The 18812-nt window shown below is 52.4% G+C and overlaps 1 protein-coding gene across 3 annotated transcripts in view; it reads right to left on the bottom strand.

Moving 5' to 3' along the window:
- Positions 1 to 18812, bottom strand: part of ABR (ABR activator of RhoGEF and GTPase) — a 140487-nt gene that overhangs the window by 44040 nt on the left and 77635 nt on the right. For all 3 annotated transcript variants that reach the window (XM_054573272.1, XM_054573270.1, XM_054573271.1), the window contains 6 exons: positions 15185 to 15292; positions 12386 to 12446; positions 7604 to 7656; positions 6888 to 7028; positions 4909 to 5030; positions 3206 to 3371 (listed from right to left, as the gene is read on the bottom strand). In XM_054573272.1, coding sequence (XP_054429247.1) covers positions 3206 to 3371; positions 4909 to 5030; positions 6888 to 7028; positions 7604 to 7656; positions 12386 to 12446; positions 15185 to 15292 — 651 coding nt within the window. The remainder of the gene's footprint in view (positions 1 to 3205; positions 3372 to 4908; positions 5031 to 6887; positions 7029 to 7603; positions 7657 to 12385; positions 12447 to 15184; positions 15293 to 18812) is intronic.

Below are 18812 nucleotides of genomic sequence, written 5' to 3'. Positions count from 1 at the left end.
GGCGTTTCCCCCATGTGGCCCTGTGTGGTGTTGTGTGTGCCCTTCTCTTAAGAGGCTGTAATTTATAAAAATCTTCTTTCGGACCTGACTGCTGTGGCTCAGTGGATTGGGTGCCAGCCTGCGAACCAAAGGGTTGCCAGTTCGATTCCCAGTCAGGGCACAGGCCTGGGTTGCAGGCCAGGTCCCCAGTAGGGGGCGCATGAGAGGCAACCACACATTGATGTTTCTCTGCCTCTCTTATACCCTCCTTCCCCTCTGTCTAAAAGTAAATAAATAAAACCTTAAAAAAAAAAAAAGGTCTTCCTTCAGTCGCATTAGCCTCTTCAGTCACCTCTATAAATTAAATCTTGGGTACCCTGCTTAATACCTCAGGCACCTTTTAAAGTGAGATACACTGTTCAAAAACTTCAGACACCATTCAGCATAAAGCCCCAGCTCCTGGCCTGGTGCATGGGGCCTGCCAAGGCTGGGTCCCAGCCCCCTCACCCCACCTGATACTCCCCCACGCCCCACCCTGCACCCTGTACCCTACACCTCAGCCTCGTGGTGTTATTCCCTGTTTTCTGACAAGCCATTCCCTCTCATTGGTGTCCCTTCTCCAATTTTCCAAGTTTATATTTTATAAAGGACTCTTCCCTTTTATTAACTACTATTATGCCTAAGTCTTTTTTTTTTAAAGATTCTATTTATTTTTAGAGAGGGGAAGGCAGGGAGAAAGAGCGGGAGAGAAACCTCAGTGTATGGTTGCCTCTCTTCTCCCTGCACTGGGGACCTGGCCCACAACCCAGGCATGTGTCCTGACTGGGAATTGAACCAGCGACCCTTTGGTTTGCAGGCCAGCACTCAATGTACTGAGCCACACCAGCCAGGGCATATTATGCCTAAGTCTTGGTTCCCATGTCTTACTCAAACTCCATTGTTGAAATTCTTATCTGCAGCTTTTTTTTACCCATTTGACTAGCAAAGTTGTAACAGTGGCTCCCAACCTGTGTTGTGACAGTGTGGGGGATGAGTGACTCTCATACTGCTGGTGGGAACATAATCAGATGCAGCCTTTTCAGAGGGAAATCTGGCAAGTAAATGCACAAGCCCTTTGCCCCAGACATCTCTCTTGTAGGGAATCTACCAGAAAGAAGAAATGTGAGTGCGGTGATGTTTGCTGCAAACTTGCCTGAGAAGAGTAAAGAATCAGCAATAATCTAAATACCCAAGTACATTGTTGTGCAATCAAGCAACAGAATAGAATGCAGCTATTAGAAAGAACCTGACAGACTCAAACTACAGTGCACTGTTAAGTAAAAAGCTTAAATTGTAACACAGCACCTGTAGCCTAATCTCATTAAAATACTAAAAAAACAAAAAAAAGTCTAAGCACAGAAGAGTCTAGAAGAAGACATCTCAAAATGGTTACAGCAGGAGTCGGTGATGATCAATCAGTTTGATTCTACACACTTTGGTATTATGAGTTTTCCTTATAACAAGTCAGGGTTACATTGGTGACCAGGAAAAAAATAGTAAGTTAAAAAAATGTTATTAAAAAAATAAATCACCGCTGCTTCTGTGATTCAGAGAACGACTTTGTTGTGCCTCTCCAGTGACTTTCATCGCGTGTGTCACACACTGTGGGCGGTAATGGGCATGTTTGCCTTCTCCCCCCGCCGAAGAACTCTGTCAGGCGCCCGGCACACCCTGCAGCCAGCAGCCAGTGGAGCTCAGTAAGCGCCGATTCGGCTGAGCAGAAGGCAGCCTCTGTCGACACACGTGGGGCAGGAGGGAAAGCACCAAGCCCACCGGCTCTCAGGGCCAGGTCGGGATGGGGGGCAGCGCCAGATGGGGCGCAGGTTCCACTGAGGCCAGGCGGGGCCTGGCCATTCGGGGGCAGGGACACCTGTGCGGGTCAGGGTGCTCCCTCTGGATGGATGCACCCCCGGCCAGACCCGCAGGCCCAAACACCCCTGGGATTATTACTGTGGTCTTCTGCCCGTTCAAGGAGAGATAGATCTGAGTTCAAAGATCCTTAGAGGCCATCTGCTCGTCTTCCTCAACAATCATTTATGAAACAAGTCTTTATTTATTATGTGCCAAGTACTAAGGACATAAAACAGCCCCTTGCTAGAGTTCAAATCCTAGTCAGCAAAGGAAAAAGCTGACTCTGGAATTAGAAATCAGTACCAATAAAGCAGAGCAAAGAGGCAAACATCAGGAGCCAGGATGCGGGGCACCCAACCCAGACCGCCACGAGTGCACATTAGGGGATGCTCCCCAGGGAAGGGAGGCCCCAAGCAGAGCCTGGATGGGTGAGGAAGAAACCAGACCAACCAAACAAGCCCCTCCACGCCCTGCCTGCCACTTATGGGGAAGCCTCCTCCTGGGTGCTTGCCTCTAGCCTCTGCTTTCAGACATATGAATTTAAGGCTATGCATTTCCCTGTAAATAGCACTTTGACTACATCTCATGCATGGGGTCTGATATGTGGGGCTCTCATTTTCATGCAGTTCTAAACAGTCTATAGTTTCAATTTCGATTTCCTCTGTACTCTGAAAGTTTTAACTTGCCAGCCCGCTATTTAACTATATTCTAGTTGTTGATTTCTCATTTTACTGCACCATGGTCTGTGAACATGATTGGTATACTACCAATTTTTCTTTAAATTTGAGGTTTCCTTTGCAGCCTAAAACATGTTCAATGGGTGTGAATGTTTCACATGTGTTTGACAAGAAGAATCTCGGTTTTCTGTCAGAGCACAAGCTTCCATGCATTTTTAGATCAAGTGCGTTGTGACATGCAAGGCCTCTCTCTCCTTGGTTTCTGCCTACTTGATCTGTCAGTTTCTGGGAGGATTCCCAGGCCCTTTCTCTTCTACATGTCCTGCTTTTCCTTCAGGAGGTCTCCTCCTCTTGCTTCCATTTTCTACAGTGTTGATGTACACTGTTCTCCAGGAAATTTCCCAGGATCAACCCCACTAACTTCTGAGCACTAACTCCTTGGCTTGCCCTCCATCTGCTCGGTGCTGACCTGCCAAGGTCAAGGTCTTTCCCTAAGCATGTATATGCCAGAGGCTTCCTTCTCTTGCCTCTTCCCTCCTCACCAGGTTTCCAACCCTTACCACCTCCCCTCCCTGCACTTGTCAATTCACCCAGTTCAAAGGGCCCCAATAAAAACAGCTGACTCCCCCGTGCCAGCTCAAAGGCCAGGCTTTGCTCACCTCCTTCTGGATTTCGCTCTTGAGGGCGGAGATCTTCATTTTCATGTCCTCCAGCTCATGGTCTGGGAAGGGGTGCACATGGGGGCTGGCCTCCGACTCCTCGGGGGACGGAAACACGAGGTCGGCCAGGGGGATGTACCATTTGCAGTCATATTGCTGGTGCTTCCTGCCAAGAAGCCAGAGGAGGACATGAGCCAGAAGGAACTTGGCTTGTTAAGCCTGAACTGCTGAACCCCAAAACTGCCTAAAAACGATTTACTGAGAACTTGTCACAGGCAAAAATGATCCATTGTCCTTGGGTTACCCAATCAGGAAACGCACACACAGAGGTTCTAGGGTCAGGCGACAGCGAGGACTCTGGACGTTGGCCATGCCAGTCTTCTGGTCTAGTATGACTGACGTTTTTAAGTGTCCCAAACCTCTAGGACAGGGGCAGGAGTGGGCTCATGCTTTCCTATTCCCCATCCCACACTCTCCCTTCCCTTCCAGCCTGTCCATACGTAGCTCATACTCATTATCCTTTACACTGGAGATGGAATGCAAATGCTATTTTGAATGCCAGCTCTGACCACTGAGGTCACATGTGGTACTGGAGAGAGGATTATAAAGCCACATTCAAGTCCCGCGGGCAACAGTGCTGTGGTTCATTAGTAAAGTTTGCCATGGACAAAGGACTGAAGGCATAGGTATGTTTGCTTATGATTGCCACCTGTGCTTTAAAATAATCTCAAATCTGGTTCCAGGGAGCTCTGCCCTTTATTGAATCTCATAAAACCTCGCCTTCTCTCACTACCCCCAGAACATAGGTGTGCACCTCGTTCTGGTCCCTTAGTGGTGAGCATGCGGCCTGTTTCCCCTGGACTGTAAGCTGGCGCGCTGGGCACACAGCAGGTGAACGAGTGTGGGATGCATACCAAACAATCTACTTTGCTGATGGCACAGAGGGGACCTACATCACTAAGTACAGAGAGGGAGGTGGAAAGGAGCTTTCAAGTCAAATTAAGGTTCAAATCCCATCTCCTCCACTTCTGGTTGTGCAACCCGGGGCAACTTATTTAACTATTCTAAGTCTTTTCTCTCATCTGTGAGATGCAGAAAATAATACCTACTTTATAGAGTTGTTGGGAAGATCTTAAATAACATATTCAAAGCATTTGTCATGGCACCTGGCATGGCAGAACCACTCAATAAATGATAGCAGTGGATTTAATGAATATTCACTGACTTGGTAGCAAAAATGTAGAGTTGTCTAATAAAAGAAGAATGCTTAAGTAAATTACGGCATATCTACTTGTAACATCATGCAGGGAAGTAAAATGATGATTATGAAGATTAGGCAGCAACAGGGAAAATGCTTATGACGTGAAATGGAAAAAGCAGAGCCCCAAATTGGGTATTCACTCTGATTACAAGTATATGAAAAAATGTAAGAACATTAAAAAACTGGAAGGAAATATAGCAGCAGGAGACTCATGCTTATGTTGGGGTGGGTGATGGGTTTTTTTGTCTGTAATTTGGTTATATGATCTTTATAATTAAAAACATCATTTATCTTTAGAAAAAGACTATGCAGTAAAATAAAATAAATTAATATGTTTTTAAAGAGGAAAAAATATGCAGATTGTCGCTCGTTGCTAAGGGGCTCCATGGGGGCAGGGTCTCACTCCTCCCCAACTTCGTACTCTGGGCACTCGCCCACTCACCCTGCGGATGTCTTCTTGAGCTTGGCGCACAGTAGGACATCTGTGAAGAGGAAGACGTGCCGCAGCTTCCGGGAACCCTCCGACACTTCCACCAGGAAGCCGTCCTTCACCAGCTGCCGCGTCTGAGGGAGACGGCACACCCACCCACCTGCTCAGGGAGAGTCAGCCCAGGGCCCAGACTGCTCAGGGGCACCATCCCGCTGAGAGGGCTGGGGAGTCGGGGGACGGGCGGGGGGGAGGGGCTGCAAGGAGGGGCTGCAGTGCCTGGTGGTTAAGAGCATTGGCTTTGGGGTCACATGGACATGGGCTTGAATCTAGACTCTGCCACTTCCCAGCTGTGATCTTGGGCAAGTTCTCTGACCTCACTGAATCTCAGTTTAACCATCTGTAAAATGGGGATAATGATGTCTGCCCCTGAGGAAGGGATCATTAAGGTGATACATGCAAGATGGCACAGGGCCCAGCACATCAGGTGTGATCAACACATGGGAGCTTTACACTTTTCTGCCGCTCTCAATAGCTCCGATCTGGAGGGACCCTAGTTCAGGATGACTTGGTTCCTCAACCCTCGGTCATGAACAACCCCCTGCCCTGTCCTGTCCTGCCCTGCAAGTCCTGCTTAAGTCCTGCTTAAGAAGTTGGTCTAGTTTCAGTTCAGCTCGACCTGCAGACCCCCTCAGGCCTGGTGATACGAGCTCTGAGTAAATTCTTCAACCACCCCAGGTGGATGGGAGGCGCTGGGCTACCCTCTGTGGGGCTGTTGGGTGTCCTGGGGAGCCTGCAGCCATCTCTAGACTGGGTGCTGCTTGGTCAAGAGCACTGTTCCATGCAGAACTCCCGGAGTTTTGTCCCTGCCACCCTCAGAGGCAGGAGAATCCCTGGGGCTGTCACAGTCTGTCCCAGCCTTCCTTGTACTATATACCATGTTAGAGCTACATATGCTACAATACGTAGATAAGTATGTCAAAAATATAACACTGAAATGATCTGAAAGTGATAGTGCTGTCAGCCCCTGGAGGTCTTTCAGCTAATCCCCAAGTCAAACAAACAACTGATATTCCAGGGTTTGCAAACCAGGGCTGGGAGCCGCACGCAGGGACAGCTCTCTGTGCTCGTTAGTCACTCTCTAGATCCTGTCCCTCATTACTTCCCTCCTCAGGAGACACTGGGGACTCATAAATGTAACGAAGGAGCATAAACCCAGCCAGCCTGCGCTCCTAAACACCATTTAATTCCCTCTGCTGGACAGGAAGTGCTGTACGTGGGCCGGGCTGCTGACCCATGCCAGTAACTATCTCTCTGATTCTTCAAATTGCTTCTCCTCACTGGGTCACCCCGCAACCTTCCTCCAAGAAGGCCCCCAGGGACTGAAGCTGCTGTACCACATCTAGGTGCTCACCTGGGACATTTCAGTAACCTGGCTGCCTCAGCCACCTCTCCCACCAGTTTTCCCTGCTATGGGGCTCACTCCCTAGCGTCCCTATCTGCTCATGCAGGCTCAGCAGGGGCAGCTCGGAGCTCCCACGCCCTCAGACTCCCCAAGCTCCCTCAGACTGCGCCACTGCTGCCAGGGGGCCCTGGGGGCATCAAACTACCCATGTTGGGGGCGGTGTTTGCATTCAAGACTGAGACAGCCAGAGCCCCCTGAGTCCCTGGTATGGGGGACAGTGCACGGGGCTTACAGGCAGCTAACCCCAGCTAAAGAATCCAGTCCTGACACTTATGGATAAGAGATCTGCCAGCCTGGTGAGACTCCCCAGGCCTCAGTTTCCTCTTCTGCCACAGTGGAGGGTTATGAAGATGAAGGAGACACTGGACTTAAAGCCATCAGCCCAGGGCCTGAAGGCCCCTCCGTGGCTGGGAATGAGGGGTCAAGGCTGGAGAAACACAGGGCACAGGCCATGTGCCTCTGCGTGCCAGAGAGCAGGGCTGGGTGATCTGCTTGCAGGGTGGGGGGCTGCGTCAGGCCCTGAGCTCACCTCCCCTTTGGGCGTGGTGACAGCAGTCCGGCGGGGGTCGATGTCCTCATTGATGCTGGACAGGAAGTTCTGGGAAATGCGGAGGGCATCCTGCAGGAGCGGGTAGTCTGGGTGGTCCACAGGTGTGTGCTTCAGCAGGTCCTGGGGAGGGTTAGGGTGGGGAGTTGAGGGCAGTTCTGGGGCTTAATAAGACAGTGGGGAGCACTCCACCCTCACTAAAAGAATTCTGGGGGTGCACTCAGAGATCCCCACTGTGATCTGGTGATGCCTGTGAAATCTGAACTAAAATTAGGGGCAGCAGGGGTGAAGGCAGTGGTACCACTTTATTTCTCTGCTGAAGTCATTATGCTCCGCCCCCAAGGGGGCGGGGAGCCAGGTGGATCTCATCTCGCCAAGCAGCTGGGAGAAACACCCATCTACCCGCCCCACAGCTGCTCCAAGGGCACTGAGGAGCAGCCAGCAAGGGAGGCAGGAAGTGCCTGCCTCTGAAGGAACATTTAGCCAAATGTCAAGCTTAGTGGCCCGGCTATATTTAGGCCCTGGCCCCATTGGCATGGTTACCAGAGGCCAGGAAGGCACAGTTGGGGCCCAAGGACCCTCTATTCAGTTTCCCAGGTGGGGCCTCTGCTCAGTGACTCCAGCACCTGCCCCCTCTGGACTCAGTCTCTCATAGAATTCCTGACCAGTCTCTGGCCGTTCGGGGTTCTCACACTCACGTGTAGGACCAGGGTGCTCCTGGTGACTCGGTCAATGGGCTTGTAGAGCAGAGCTGTAGGGGAAGGCAGGAAGGAGACAGGACCGATGAAATACAGGAGCAGCTGAGGCTTTAGGAACCAGTCTTGCTCCCCGACCTGCCTCACTCCCCTGCACGGACACCTGCTTGCAGGACACCCACCCACACAAGCAGGTTCCCCAGCGACTTGCGCCTCCATTCTCACCCCAGGGCAGCCAGACAACACAGCAGGCAGGCACACAGCCCTCCCACCAGGTGTGACTTCTTCCAGGGCCACCTCTAGACCTGCCCTGGCCTGACCAGGCTTGGCAGATGGAGACACGTGCTCCTCCGTAACGCCCCTGCCCACCCCCCCAGCTAGGCCTAGCCTTACCCTGCAGAGCTCCAGCACACTCTGGGTCACACCTGGAGCCCCAGAATGTAGGCAGGAGACACGCTGTTTTTCTAGGGAAGGCAGCTCCCTCAGGCCCGATCACTCTCATACTCCTCTGGTCCAAGGCCTGGCACTGCCAGATGGAAATGGCAGGCTTCCTCCTGACCCACATAATCAGCCTCATCTCCATGAAAAGACCCCTCTCATGCCCTCCCACCCCCAGCCAAAATAGGACAGGCTGAGGGAGGCAGGCCAACTCTCCACAGAAAGGCTCGGCTCCAAGCCAGTGGCAGCTGAGGGGCAAAGATTTCCTGAAGGAATCCAAGTGGGGCCTCTGGGAGCCCTGAAGAGGTGGGGAAAATGCAAGCTCAGCAGGCCCCACATTCGCCACACCCCCTGGTGACCAGGACACCAAATGAGGATTGCTGGGATTCAGCAGAGACAGGTGGAAGCGGCAGCTGGCCGACCAATACTTCCAAACAAAGCTGCCTGCAAGCAGCTGTGCCCGGCCTCTCCCAGCATGGGTGGTTCAGCCTCAGTCCTGCACCTGGAGGCCTCTGGCCATGGGGCTGCGACCTCTGCCCTCCTGCTGTAGGAGCCACGAGGCAGGATGCTGGTCTGGGGAGGAGAACCCTAGATTGGGTGTCCCACAGGACCAGATGGTGACAGGTCTGAGAGCTGACATTCATGCTCTAGTCAGTCCCCAAACCCTGAGAGTCCCCCAAAGCCCTAGATAGAAATCCCCTGTGCAGTGCTAAGCAGACACTTCGGGAACAGTGATCTGGCTGTGGAGAAGACGCAGTCTCAGTGGTGTGCCACGAACCTTATCTGCAGTCTTTGCTTGGCTGCCCATTAGAATCACGGGGGAGCTCTTAAAAGACACAGCTGCCAACCTCCCCCTCCTCACTGCATCAACTAAATCTCAAGCTCTGCCGGGTGGAACCTGGGTATCAGCATTTTTTTAAAAAGCTCCTTTGCTGATTCGGATACGTAGGAGTGACTAAAAACCACTGCTTTATGCAAACATACTTTCTATGACTTATCTGTAGCCCTTTCTTAATTTAGCAATCTCTAGAGCCCCTCCCCATGGGCCATGGGAGCGAGAAGGAACAAGACCCGGCCTGGGGTATCTGGGACAGTGAGGGGGGGCCCAGCGATCAGCCCAGGGGGGATCCAGTTCTGAGGTTGTTTAGGGTATGCACCTGGGGCTTTGCTCATCTTGGGGAGAAATCCCACCCTGAGAACCCCAGAGATCCAAGAGAAAGTGTGAGCTCAACAGACACCTGCCAGGGTAGGCCCTCGAGTTCACTCAGGGAAAGCTGATACTGCGGTGTCAGCTCCCTCTGTCCCTCTTTCGGGTCCCAGGAGAAAGAGGTTTCTGACTAAGCTCAGAGGTCTGCACAAATGGTGGGTTGGGTTTCAGAGGGGTTATTAATATGCCTGTAGTCACCTCAAGAGTCCATCTGATCGGGGACTCAAGTAGCATGAGTCCACACCCTGGTCCAGGTGGGAAAAGGGCCGCTGGGAAGAAGTGAGGAGAGAGACAAGTGGAGGGAGAGGGCCCTGGGGACACAGTCATACACAGAAACAACTGGGGGCGGGGGGAGCAACTTGATGTTCTTGCTTCCCAGGGCTCCTGCATGCCTGCTTCCCCTGAGGATGCAGGGTGAGGGCCTACGTTTCCTTCTCCTGTTCCTGCACTTCACCTGTCCCGTGGGTTTCCTGCTTCTCCCACTCTCCCAACTCCTCACCATGCCGTTCCTGTTCCTGGAACTGACAGCGTTCACCGAGCTGCAACATCTATCTCTCCTCCTCCTCCGGGAAGCCTTCCCTGACCAGGACTTTTGCAAACAATACCCACGGTGCCTTAAAGTCAGGCCACTGACACGAGCAAGCTGGCCTGTCTCTCGTTTGTTGGGTACTTGCTCTGTGTCCAATGGTACTGTTTTACATGCATGATTTCCTTTGATTAAAAAGGGAAGCAATTATCACTAGTCCCATCTCACAGACAAGAAAACTTCTCTGAGGCACAGAGAGGTTATGTAACTTGCTCTCAGAAAGATTCACAAGGAAAGAGTGGGTGAGCTGGTCTCTCTTACTGCCAAGGTGAGCCCCTCTTAGGCACCTGGGTCACACATGACTTTCCTTCATGTCCCCCACAGCATATGCACGGAGCCCTGCAGAGCTTAGCAAATAACCATGAACTCCAGTGAGAGCCCAAGTTGCACAGTCTCCATGGGACCCTCAGAACTGGCATGCCTGGGAGGAGCTGAGAAGATTCTAAACAGTGTGACTAGCAAGAGCTCATTCACTCCTTACTCCCCGCTTTGAAGCTGAATGACTTCAAAGACAGCATCACAGGGACCAAAGAAACCCTGAAATCAAGGTCCCTGGCCTGTTTCACTAAGACTAAGCTTCCATTTGGGGCAGGAAGAGGAAGCAAAAAGGCCAACCCACTCCTTTTTTAGGGAGGCAGAGTTGAGACCTGATCAACTCCTAGGTCAGATCAAAACAGCGTTTCCCTTCTGATCTTTGAACAGGCCATTTCCAGTCCTGCTCTCCTCTTGTCTCCAGCCTGTCAGAGCCTGAGCGGAGGGGCAGGAGCACAGGGTGGCTTCTGCCCGGGGACTAGAGCTCCCAGAGCTATCCTGCTGGGGCAGCTGGGGCGGGCCCGCTGCAGGGCTACCTCTGTCAGGAGTAGCCTTTGACACAGGACAGCCTGAGCAGGTGAGGGGGCAGCAGTCCCTCTGGCACAGTGGCCCCTGGGAAAGAGCCCAGGAAGCCCCATCATCTCTCCTCCAGCAAACTGCGCCCCCCTATTCAGCCTTTGATAAGGAGCTCCACGTTACCACGGAGATGTGAAAGCGAAGTGACTGGGAAGGGTGCAGACAAAGCACCTGGTGGGAGGGGAGAAACAGGGCCAGCTGCCTGCCTCTTCAACACGCAGGGACCCAGAGGTAACATCTGACCCCATGCCCCCGCCAAAGACAGCTGGGGTCATCTGTAAGGTACTTCTTGCCTCAGAGAGCAGGGCCCACCGCTTCCGGACACCTCCTTGCCTAGGCCTACGTCAGCCTTTGAGCGAGAGCCTGGCTGACAGCATGTGCCCATCCGGGACCCCTTCACTGAGGAAACTGCCAAGAGGATGCGCTGATCCCTTCCATTGTGCGGCGGGGGGGGGGGGGGGGGGAAGCGGCGGGGCGGTGTGACCTTCAGAGAGCAGCCAGCTGCCACGCCCCCCTCTCCCCCAGCACTCGTTAGGTGCCAACACCTCAGCTCTAGGGTCTCTGGTGGCTGGAAATAAGCCCCCTCGGAGCAACCCACTCCTCCCCGCTCCCCCAACCGCACCCGGCTCTCCCACTGCCACTGCTCTGAGGGGAGAGGCTGTCTCGAAGGCAGCATGTGCTCTCTGAGCACACAATACCCTGGACGCTCAGCCTCCTTTCCTCTCTCTGGAAACAAAGAAACTCCCAACTTCTCACTCCAGCCGCGCCCTCCCAGGCCAGGGCACTGCGGTCCCAACCACCTGTCACTCTCGGACTGGCCCCGGCTGGCCCCTCTTCCGCCCTTTAGGTTGCTACACCTGTAGGTGCAGTCTTGTCACTTTCTGTCTTTAACAGCCTCTCCAGGAAGTTGCCCAAAGCCTCTCAAGCTAAGCCACCAATTCCACACAGATCCTTAGGGGATACCTGGACCCTTCGAGCCTGGTCCTTCCATTTCTAAGCCATTGCTGCCCCGAGTGGCCCCCAAACTACAATTTCAGGCTGTAAGCTGGCCGAACCGGGGTACATGCACATCCAGCCACTTGCGCCCCCTCCCTTCCCCGCTGCCTCCCAAACCTTGACGGCCACATTTAAGCCCACTCCGGCCAGCCCCCAGCGGCGGGAAGATACACCACCTCCCACGAGAGGGGGCCTGGGTTACCATAGGTGCAGTTACAGCAGAAGCGAATGATGAGGAGAATTTCCATGGCAGCCTCTGTCCCCGCGGCAGGAGCAGGAGCGTGCGGCCATCGCTCCCGGCTCCCATCAGCAGCCCAGACACTCAGCCACCTTGCACGCTGCTGCTGTACATCCTCCAGAATCAAGCAGCCGCTTCCGAGTGCTCCTCTAGCAAGGGGGGGGGAGGGGAGGGGAGGAGACGAGGGGAGGGGAGGGAGGCACAACGAAGAAGCGGGAGGAAGGAGGAGGAGGGGAGCTAGCTGCCCGCTGGCATCCTACGGAGGGAGCACGTTTGTAGCTGGCTGGCTGCCTGGGGGCAGAGGCTGATTCCCGTGCACGCGCTCACACACACTCCCACACGAACGTGCACACGCTTACACAAGCAGGGCACCGTAGTCCACAAAGCCAGACAAAGGAAGGTGGCTGTTATCCAGCCTACCCCCGAAAGTACCTTCCATAGTGACTGACGTGTGGCTGTCCTTGGAATCCTTGGGACCTTTCACTTTGAGTTCCTGCCAAACAGAGGAGAGGAATCACTATTTGGCCCGTACCGAGGCTGCCCATCCCCCACTGTGAGCGTCGCGGGAGGAAGGGCTCTGAAACCCAGGGGTCCAAATACAGGAGAGACAAAGACCAACAGGCAAGAGCATCCCTCTGCCTCCCCATCACCTGGCCTCCCTGTGCCACACCCATGATCTCCTGGAGCCCCGTGGAGTCCAGCAGCCGGGTGTAGGCAAGGAGGGACTCCAGGTACCAGACAGGACTTCAATAATCATGCTCCTCAGACCTGTCCCTTAAAGCCCCTCCCCTGCAACTTCCAGAGAATCAGAGGTGGCAAGAGCAGGATCCCCACCCCACCCAGGGTTTCCCCAGCAGCAGCCATTGATGAGGGGTCTGTACACATCAGTCCAAGACACACAGGGTTTGAGGGGACAAGCACCAGGTGTACCAGCTGATCCTGGGGACATGAGTAGCTCTTCGAATAAGGAATGAGGGGTCCTGCACACCTGAATGGGACAGGGGAAGCACCTGGGGCCAAGAGGCTTAGTTCCACAGGGCAATCTGAGCAACATCCTACCCAGGAGGGACGCACCCAGCCCCCGACCTCCCTGACAGGCCCCTCCCTCCGGAGCCAGAGCCGGTGCCAGGCACCCAAGAGGAAACTGCCAGGAAGGAAAAGCCAACACCCCTCCTGGATCCCAGGCAAAGTGACCAGGTAGTGAGTGCTGGAAACAGGCTCCAGGGCAGCGTATATAATCCAAACCTCTCTTATCTGCCTTTAGAGAGTGGTCCAGCTCCAGCTCTTGCCAAAGGACCAGTGCAGCCTGTAACTGGAGCTGTAATGCAATCCCCGCCTGGAGGGCTGAGTGCACAGGGGGGCCTCCAAGGGGGGGAAGGCGGGGGTGGGGAGGTGAGGCCAAGGTCAGGTACCCAAGTGATATTGCCCACTCTGCTTGGGCGGAGGAAATGCCCAGGCAGCAGGAGCTCCCCTTCTCCTGCCTCAAGCAGTTTCTAGACAGAGAAAACCCCCAGGGACTGAGCTTGGGGTTAGGAGGTAGAGAGGGGGGAAGGGGGGGTTTACTCAGCTCCTCAAATCTATGTCTCTGGCTGGTGTCTGGATTCCCAGTTTTAGGGAATTTTTCTCCACTTCCCCCTCCAGTGCAGTCTGGAGGTATGAAATCACTCCTGCCGCAGAGAAGGGCCTAATTGCAGTAATTAAGTGGCAGCTCCAGTAGGAAGAGACAGCTCAGCGTCAGCGCATGAATCAGGGTGAGAAGCCACCTGGCAGCAAGCCATGGGCTGGCTCTGCCCTTGGAGCCTGCAGGCTTTGAGAGGGGCTTAGGGATGCGTGCAGGGGTTTCTGTGCACAAGAGGGGACTCCCCCCTGCCAACCTGGACCATACATGACCCCAGGTATCCAGGTAGCCATGGCAGGGCCTCTCTGAACACAGATCCAGGGAATCCAGTTTGTTCCCAGGGAGAACTGGGAGCTGTGAGGGGAAGTACCAGTTCTCCAGCCTTGTGACTCCACGTAGAGGGACTTCCCTACCCATCACGCTGTCCTCTGAGGCAGAGGGTGACTTGCCTGACCCCTGGGTTTGGGAGAGGAAACTGAGCTCAGCCCTCTTCTCTCTGCCCCTAGTAGTGGGTTTGTGGAGGGCTTTCAGGTGTTAACAAGCCCAATGTGGCTACAGATCTAAGTCCACATTTTTCCAACCTGGCTTTTATTAGTAATCAAGTTGTAATTTCACCTCCGTCTGATTCTGTACTCCGTCTAGGCCAATTTCAAACTTGGTTATAACCCATAACCCCACTAGTTACATGAAAACTATGCGGCATCTCATCAACTTTTCTAGCATCAGAGCTGAGGCAAGAAAGCCAAAAGTCCAGAGAGGCCTGTAAGACAGGGCCTCCAAAACTGCACAAGGGGCTCCCCCTCCCTGGAACCTAAGCTTGGGCAGGGCTGGGCGCTCTGACTACAAGGACAGCGGCTTGGGGCTGTCACTGAGACCTGTCTGGCAGAAGGGGTGAGCTAGGCTGTGCTCCCCAGGAATCCCAGAGCCCTGCCCTGCCACTCTGGAGAGACAGAAATGCCGGTGGCAGAGGAGCTAGAGGGAAGGCACAGTGGCAGCAGCAGGCATATTTCCAGCCAGGGGGTCCGTGACTTCCCCACTTGAGTGGCCCCTGTGCTCTCTGCAGGGTTGCGAAAATCTGAAAACACCATCTAGCCCGGACTTCCTCAAATATCCCTGATCAATAACAATCACCCAGGAAGCTTATTAAAAATAGACTCCTGGCCCCCAACCCCCAACCTCCTGAACTGAAGCTCCAGGGAAGGTGCCGGAAGATCTGCATTTTAAACAGTATCCTTGCGGCTCTTATCACGCAAGTCTGGCAAATCAGACACTTCATTCTATAGAAACAAAAGCCAACAGAAGGGAAGTGACTCGCTCAAGGTCACTGCTGCCTGAGAAATAGTGCCTTTTTTTTTTTTTTTTTTTTTTTTTTGCTTCTCCTGTTCTAACACAGAATAACCTAAAACAGAATGACAAAAATCAAACAAATTGGTGTTCGTACATTAAGAGGGAAAATGTCAAGAGCAAGAAAGCAAATGTCAGGCTAAGTGTTACCCATCAGGGAACCACTTCCCTCACTGGCAAGCAGGAACGGAGAGGCCCAGGGCCTAGAAGGTTCTGAGCAGCCCCCAAAGCCCCAGGTCACAGGGGTGGCTGTGCAGGGTGCTGCCCACCTCAGAGATCTTCTGGAACTGGTTGTTGGACTGGCTGCACTTCTCCGCTGTCTCCAGAGCGACTTTATAGTTATCCACAAAGGCCTTGTACACACCAAGCTGGCTGGCCTGCAAGGGGAAGAGAGTAGGGGCGGGGGCAGGAGTGGGAGGGGGAGAAAGGCTTAATGAATGGATGGAAGCTTCACCAGAGCACCTGGGGCTCCCTTAGCTCTCAGAACCTCTAACTCCGCTCCAACAGGCTAGCTGGGAACAGAGGGGAAAGGCAAGATGCTTATACTACAGGAGTCCTTTGAACTTGACAGTTTCCATGGAAACTGGCTCAGCCAATAAGGTTAACAAGGGGGCGCTGGGGATTGGGGGGAGCAGGATAGGGCCTTTGTTGGCCTGCTAGAAATCCAATTCATCAGTGGCGCTTGGCTTCATTTAGCATCATCAAGGTGTCTCAGGGTTTGAAGCCCCTCCATGTCTCACACCTCTTTCACATCCTGGAATTAACGGGAGCAGGGAGAGACAGGGTGGGCGTGGGTGGGCACGTGTGGGTGTGGCCTGCTCAGTACGCCACTCCCATGCTGAGTGTGCGGCACAGCATTTGAAGGCACGGTCTCCACTTCCCTCAGCCTGCCAGGCAGAGGCCCTGCCTCACCACATATTTGCATGAACCTGACACAGAGCTTTTCATGCCTCATGACCACACAGAGCCTTGAACTCCTCTGGGAAGCAGAACGGATAGCATCTTCTCTTTCTGCAAAAGGGGAGACCGAGGCATGTTCACGCACTTCCTCAAATATTTATGGAACGTTTTCTCTGGGCTGTGCATACACATTTCCTCTTAAGGGAGCAAAGGGTGGAAATGTGAATTAAAACGACAATAAAATACTATTTTATACAGATTCATCTGGTCAAAATTTAAAAGTCTAGTAATATCAAGGGTTGGCAAGAATGTGAAGAAACAGGAACTTTTATAAACTGCTTGTGGAGGTGTAAATGAGCAGTTCTTTGCAGAATCATTTGTCAATAACTAATACATTTAAAATATGAACAGTTCAGCCTACTACTAAGCAAATCCACTTCTCCACAGAGAGCTCTGCTGTCCTTTACAGGAGCCACTCGCTAAATGAGACTGCTGAGCTCGTGAAATATGGCTCATTCAAGCTGAGATGTGCTGTGAGCATAAAATCCACACTGGATTTTAACGGCTTTGTATATAAAAGAGAATGTAAATTATCTCATTAATATTTGAATATTGCTAATGTGTTTAAATGATATGTTATTTTTTAAAGATTTTATTTATCTTTAGAGGGGGAAGGAAGGGAGAAAGAGAGGGAGAGAAGTATCAGTGTGTGTTGCCTCTCATGTGCTCCCCACTGGGGACCTGGCCTGCAACCCAGGCATGTGCCCTGACTGGGAATCAAACCAGCAACCCTTTGGTTTGCAGGCCAGCACTCAATCCACTGAGCCACACCAACCAGAGCTGAAATAATATTTTAGACTTATTGAGCTAAATACATTCTTAAAAAAAAAAAAAAGTTTATCGATTTTAGAGGGAGAGGAAGGAGACGACGGAGAGACAGAAAAACATCAATTTGTTGCTTCACATATGCACCCTGACCAGGGGATCAAACCCTCAACCTCTCGGTGTACGGGACAATGCTCCAACCAACTGAGCCACCAGCCACGGCACTACAATGTATTCTTAAAATTAATTTCGCCTGTGTATTTTTTTTTTTAATTTTTAGAGAGGGGAAGTGGAAGGCGAAAGAAAAGGAGAGAAACATCAATGTGTGGTTGCCTCTCAGGTGCCCTCTACTGGGGACATGGCCTGCAATCCAGGCATGTGCCCTGACTGGGAATCAAACTGGCAACCCTCTGGTTCACAGGCTAGTGCTCAATCCACTAAGCCATACCAGCTAGGGCTTGCCTGTGTATTTTTCAGCCTAAATTTTAGCTTAGATATGAGGTACTAGAAAATTGTCAATTATAAATGTGGCTTGCATTATATTCCCAGTGGAAAGTGCTGCTCTAGAGGAACTTGCGCATGTATGTGCCCAAGAAAACGTGAGTGAGGGTATTCACTTCCTCATGCTTCCTCCTGTGGAAAGACTGGAAAGAAATGTTCACAGAAAGGGAATCCCATATACACACTGCAGTTAAAAATTAATGAACTAGATCTATGGGTACAACACTGACAAGTTTCAAAACAAACGACTGAATTGCAAAATGTAGAAAATATATATAGGTATGTCCATTTAAAAAGTCCATGCAATGCCATAAAAAGGCATAGATATATAGTGAAAACACAAACTGTAGCCCAGAAGGCTACACACCAAACTCATGCCGGTAGCTGCTTCCAGGTGAAGGGGAGAGCAAGAGGAAAGGGGAAAGGAGAGACTGCACCTTCATTTGTAATGCTTTATTTTCTTGATTAAAAAGTTCTGTCGTATATCTTCAGAGCTCAACATCTGTTAATTCTGGGAGGTGAGAACACAGTTGTTTGCTACATTATTCTCTAGATTTTTCTGGTTTAAATTTTTTTTCAGTGATGGAGCAAGGAGGTTCAGCTGCTGTGGGGCTCCCTTGGGGCTGCTACCCAAAGTGCTGCCTCTGAGCCCTACCCTGGACCACTCCATGTTTTCCAAAATCCTTGTGCTCGTCAAGGACCCAAAGAGGTGAAGCCAGGGGCCCTAGCAGCCTGGGCAGAGACAGAGCCCAAGGAAGCTGACAGTGAAGCCCAGGAAAGCCAGAAGGGAGCATGAGAACTGGGATGCTTGTGGAGAAGTCAAGGTCAGAGCCATGTGGTTCTCAGCCCCCAGAGAGGCCAAACTTCTCAAAAACAAACAAACAAACAAACAAACAAAAAAAACATCTTCCAGAGGGCAGGAAGGGATGGCGTTTGTTTCCCTTTTCAGGGGGAAGTACTGGCCCACTGGTGTCCCAAGCTACAGGGGATGTGCTAGTCAGTTGTGTCCTAAACCAAAGTAGAAATCATTGCTATTCTTCCTCCAGATATGCATTCTCCTGTCTCCCTCCCCATGAGGCGAGTAAAGGCTGGGTGCTCAGGTCGGAACACTACCCTCCCATCCCACTGCCTAAGGGAGCAGCAGGAGGTGACCCAGAAACTGGAGCCTGGGCAGAAGGCCTGAATGCAGGGGCCACCGGCCATCCTGGGCACTGTGGTTTCCACGAGACGCCCTCACCTATAGGGCTCAAGGCCCTGCCTACCAGGGCTGTTAACTGGGAAGTGCATGTTGCTTGGAAACAGCAGCCAGGCACTGGGGTGATCTCATAAAACAAACAGCAAACATGCAAATTCCCTTCTGTCTGTGATGGATAATCAAATACCCGGAGACCAGAGGAAAAGCAACTGCCTCCAGATGCCCAGCCTGTCCTGGCTCCACCCAGGCCCTCCCCTCTGGAGCCTGCAGCCCCAAGGGCTTCAAATCTCAGTCTGTGATGCTGGGGGAGGTGAGGTGGGGTGCACATTCATGGCCGGGCCCAGGGAGCTGGGACTAGAATGAGGGACCCTGGTGACAGCAGGCTCCAAGTGACAAAGATAAACAAGGACAGTCTTTCTACTATACTCGGGGGTGTGCACCCTCCTGCTCTCAGGCTCGGTCTCGTCTGCCCTCCT

The sequence above is a fragment of the Pteronotus mesoamericanus genome, unplaced genomic scaffold (genome assembly GCF_021234165.1).
Source record: "Pteronotus mesoamericanus isolate MK-2021 breed Mesoamerican mustached bat unplaced genomic scaffold, CSHL_Meso_final contig_246, whole genome shotgun sequence".
NCBI lineage: Eukaryota > Metazoa > Chordata > Mammalia > Chiroptera > Mormoopidae > Pteronotus > Pteronotus mesoamericanus.
The sequence above is the reverse complement of the archived record's forward strand: the minus strand, read 5'-3'. Positions and strand labels throughout refer to the sequence as shown.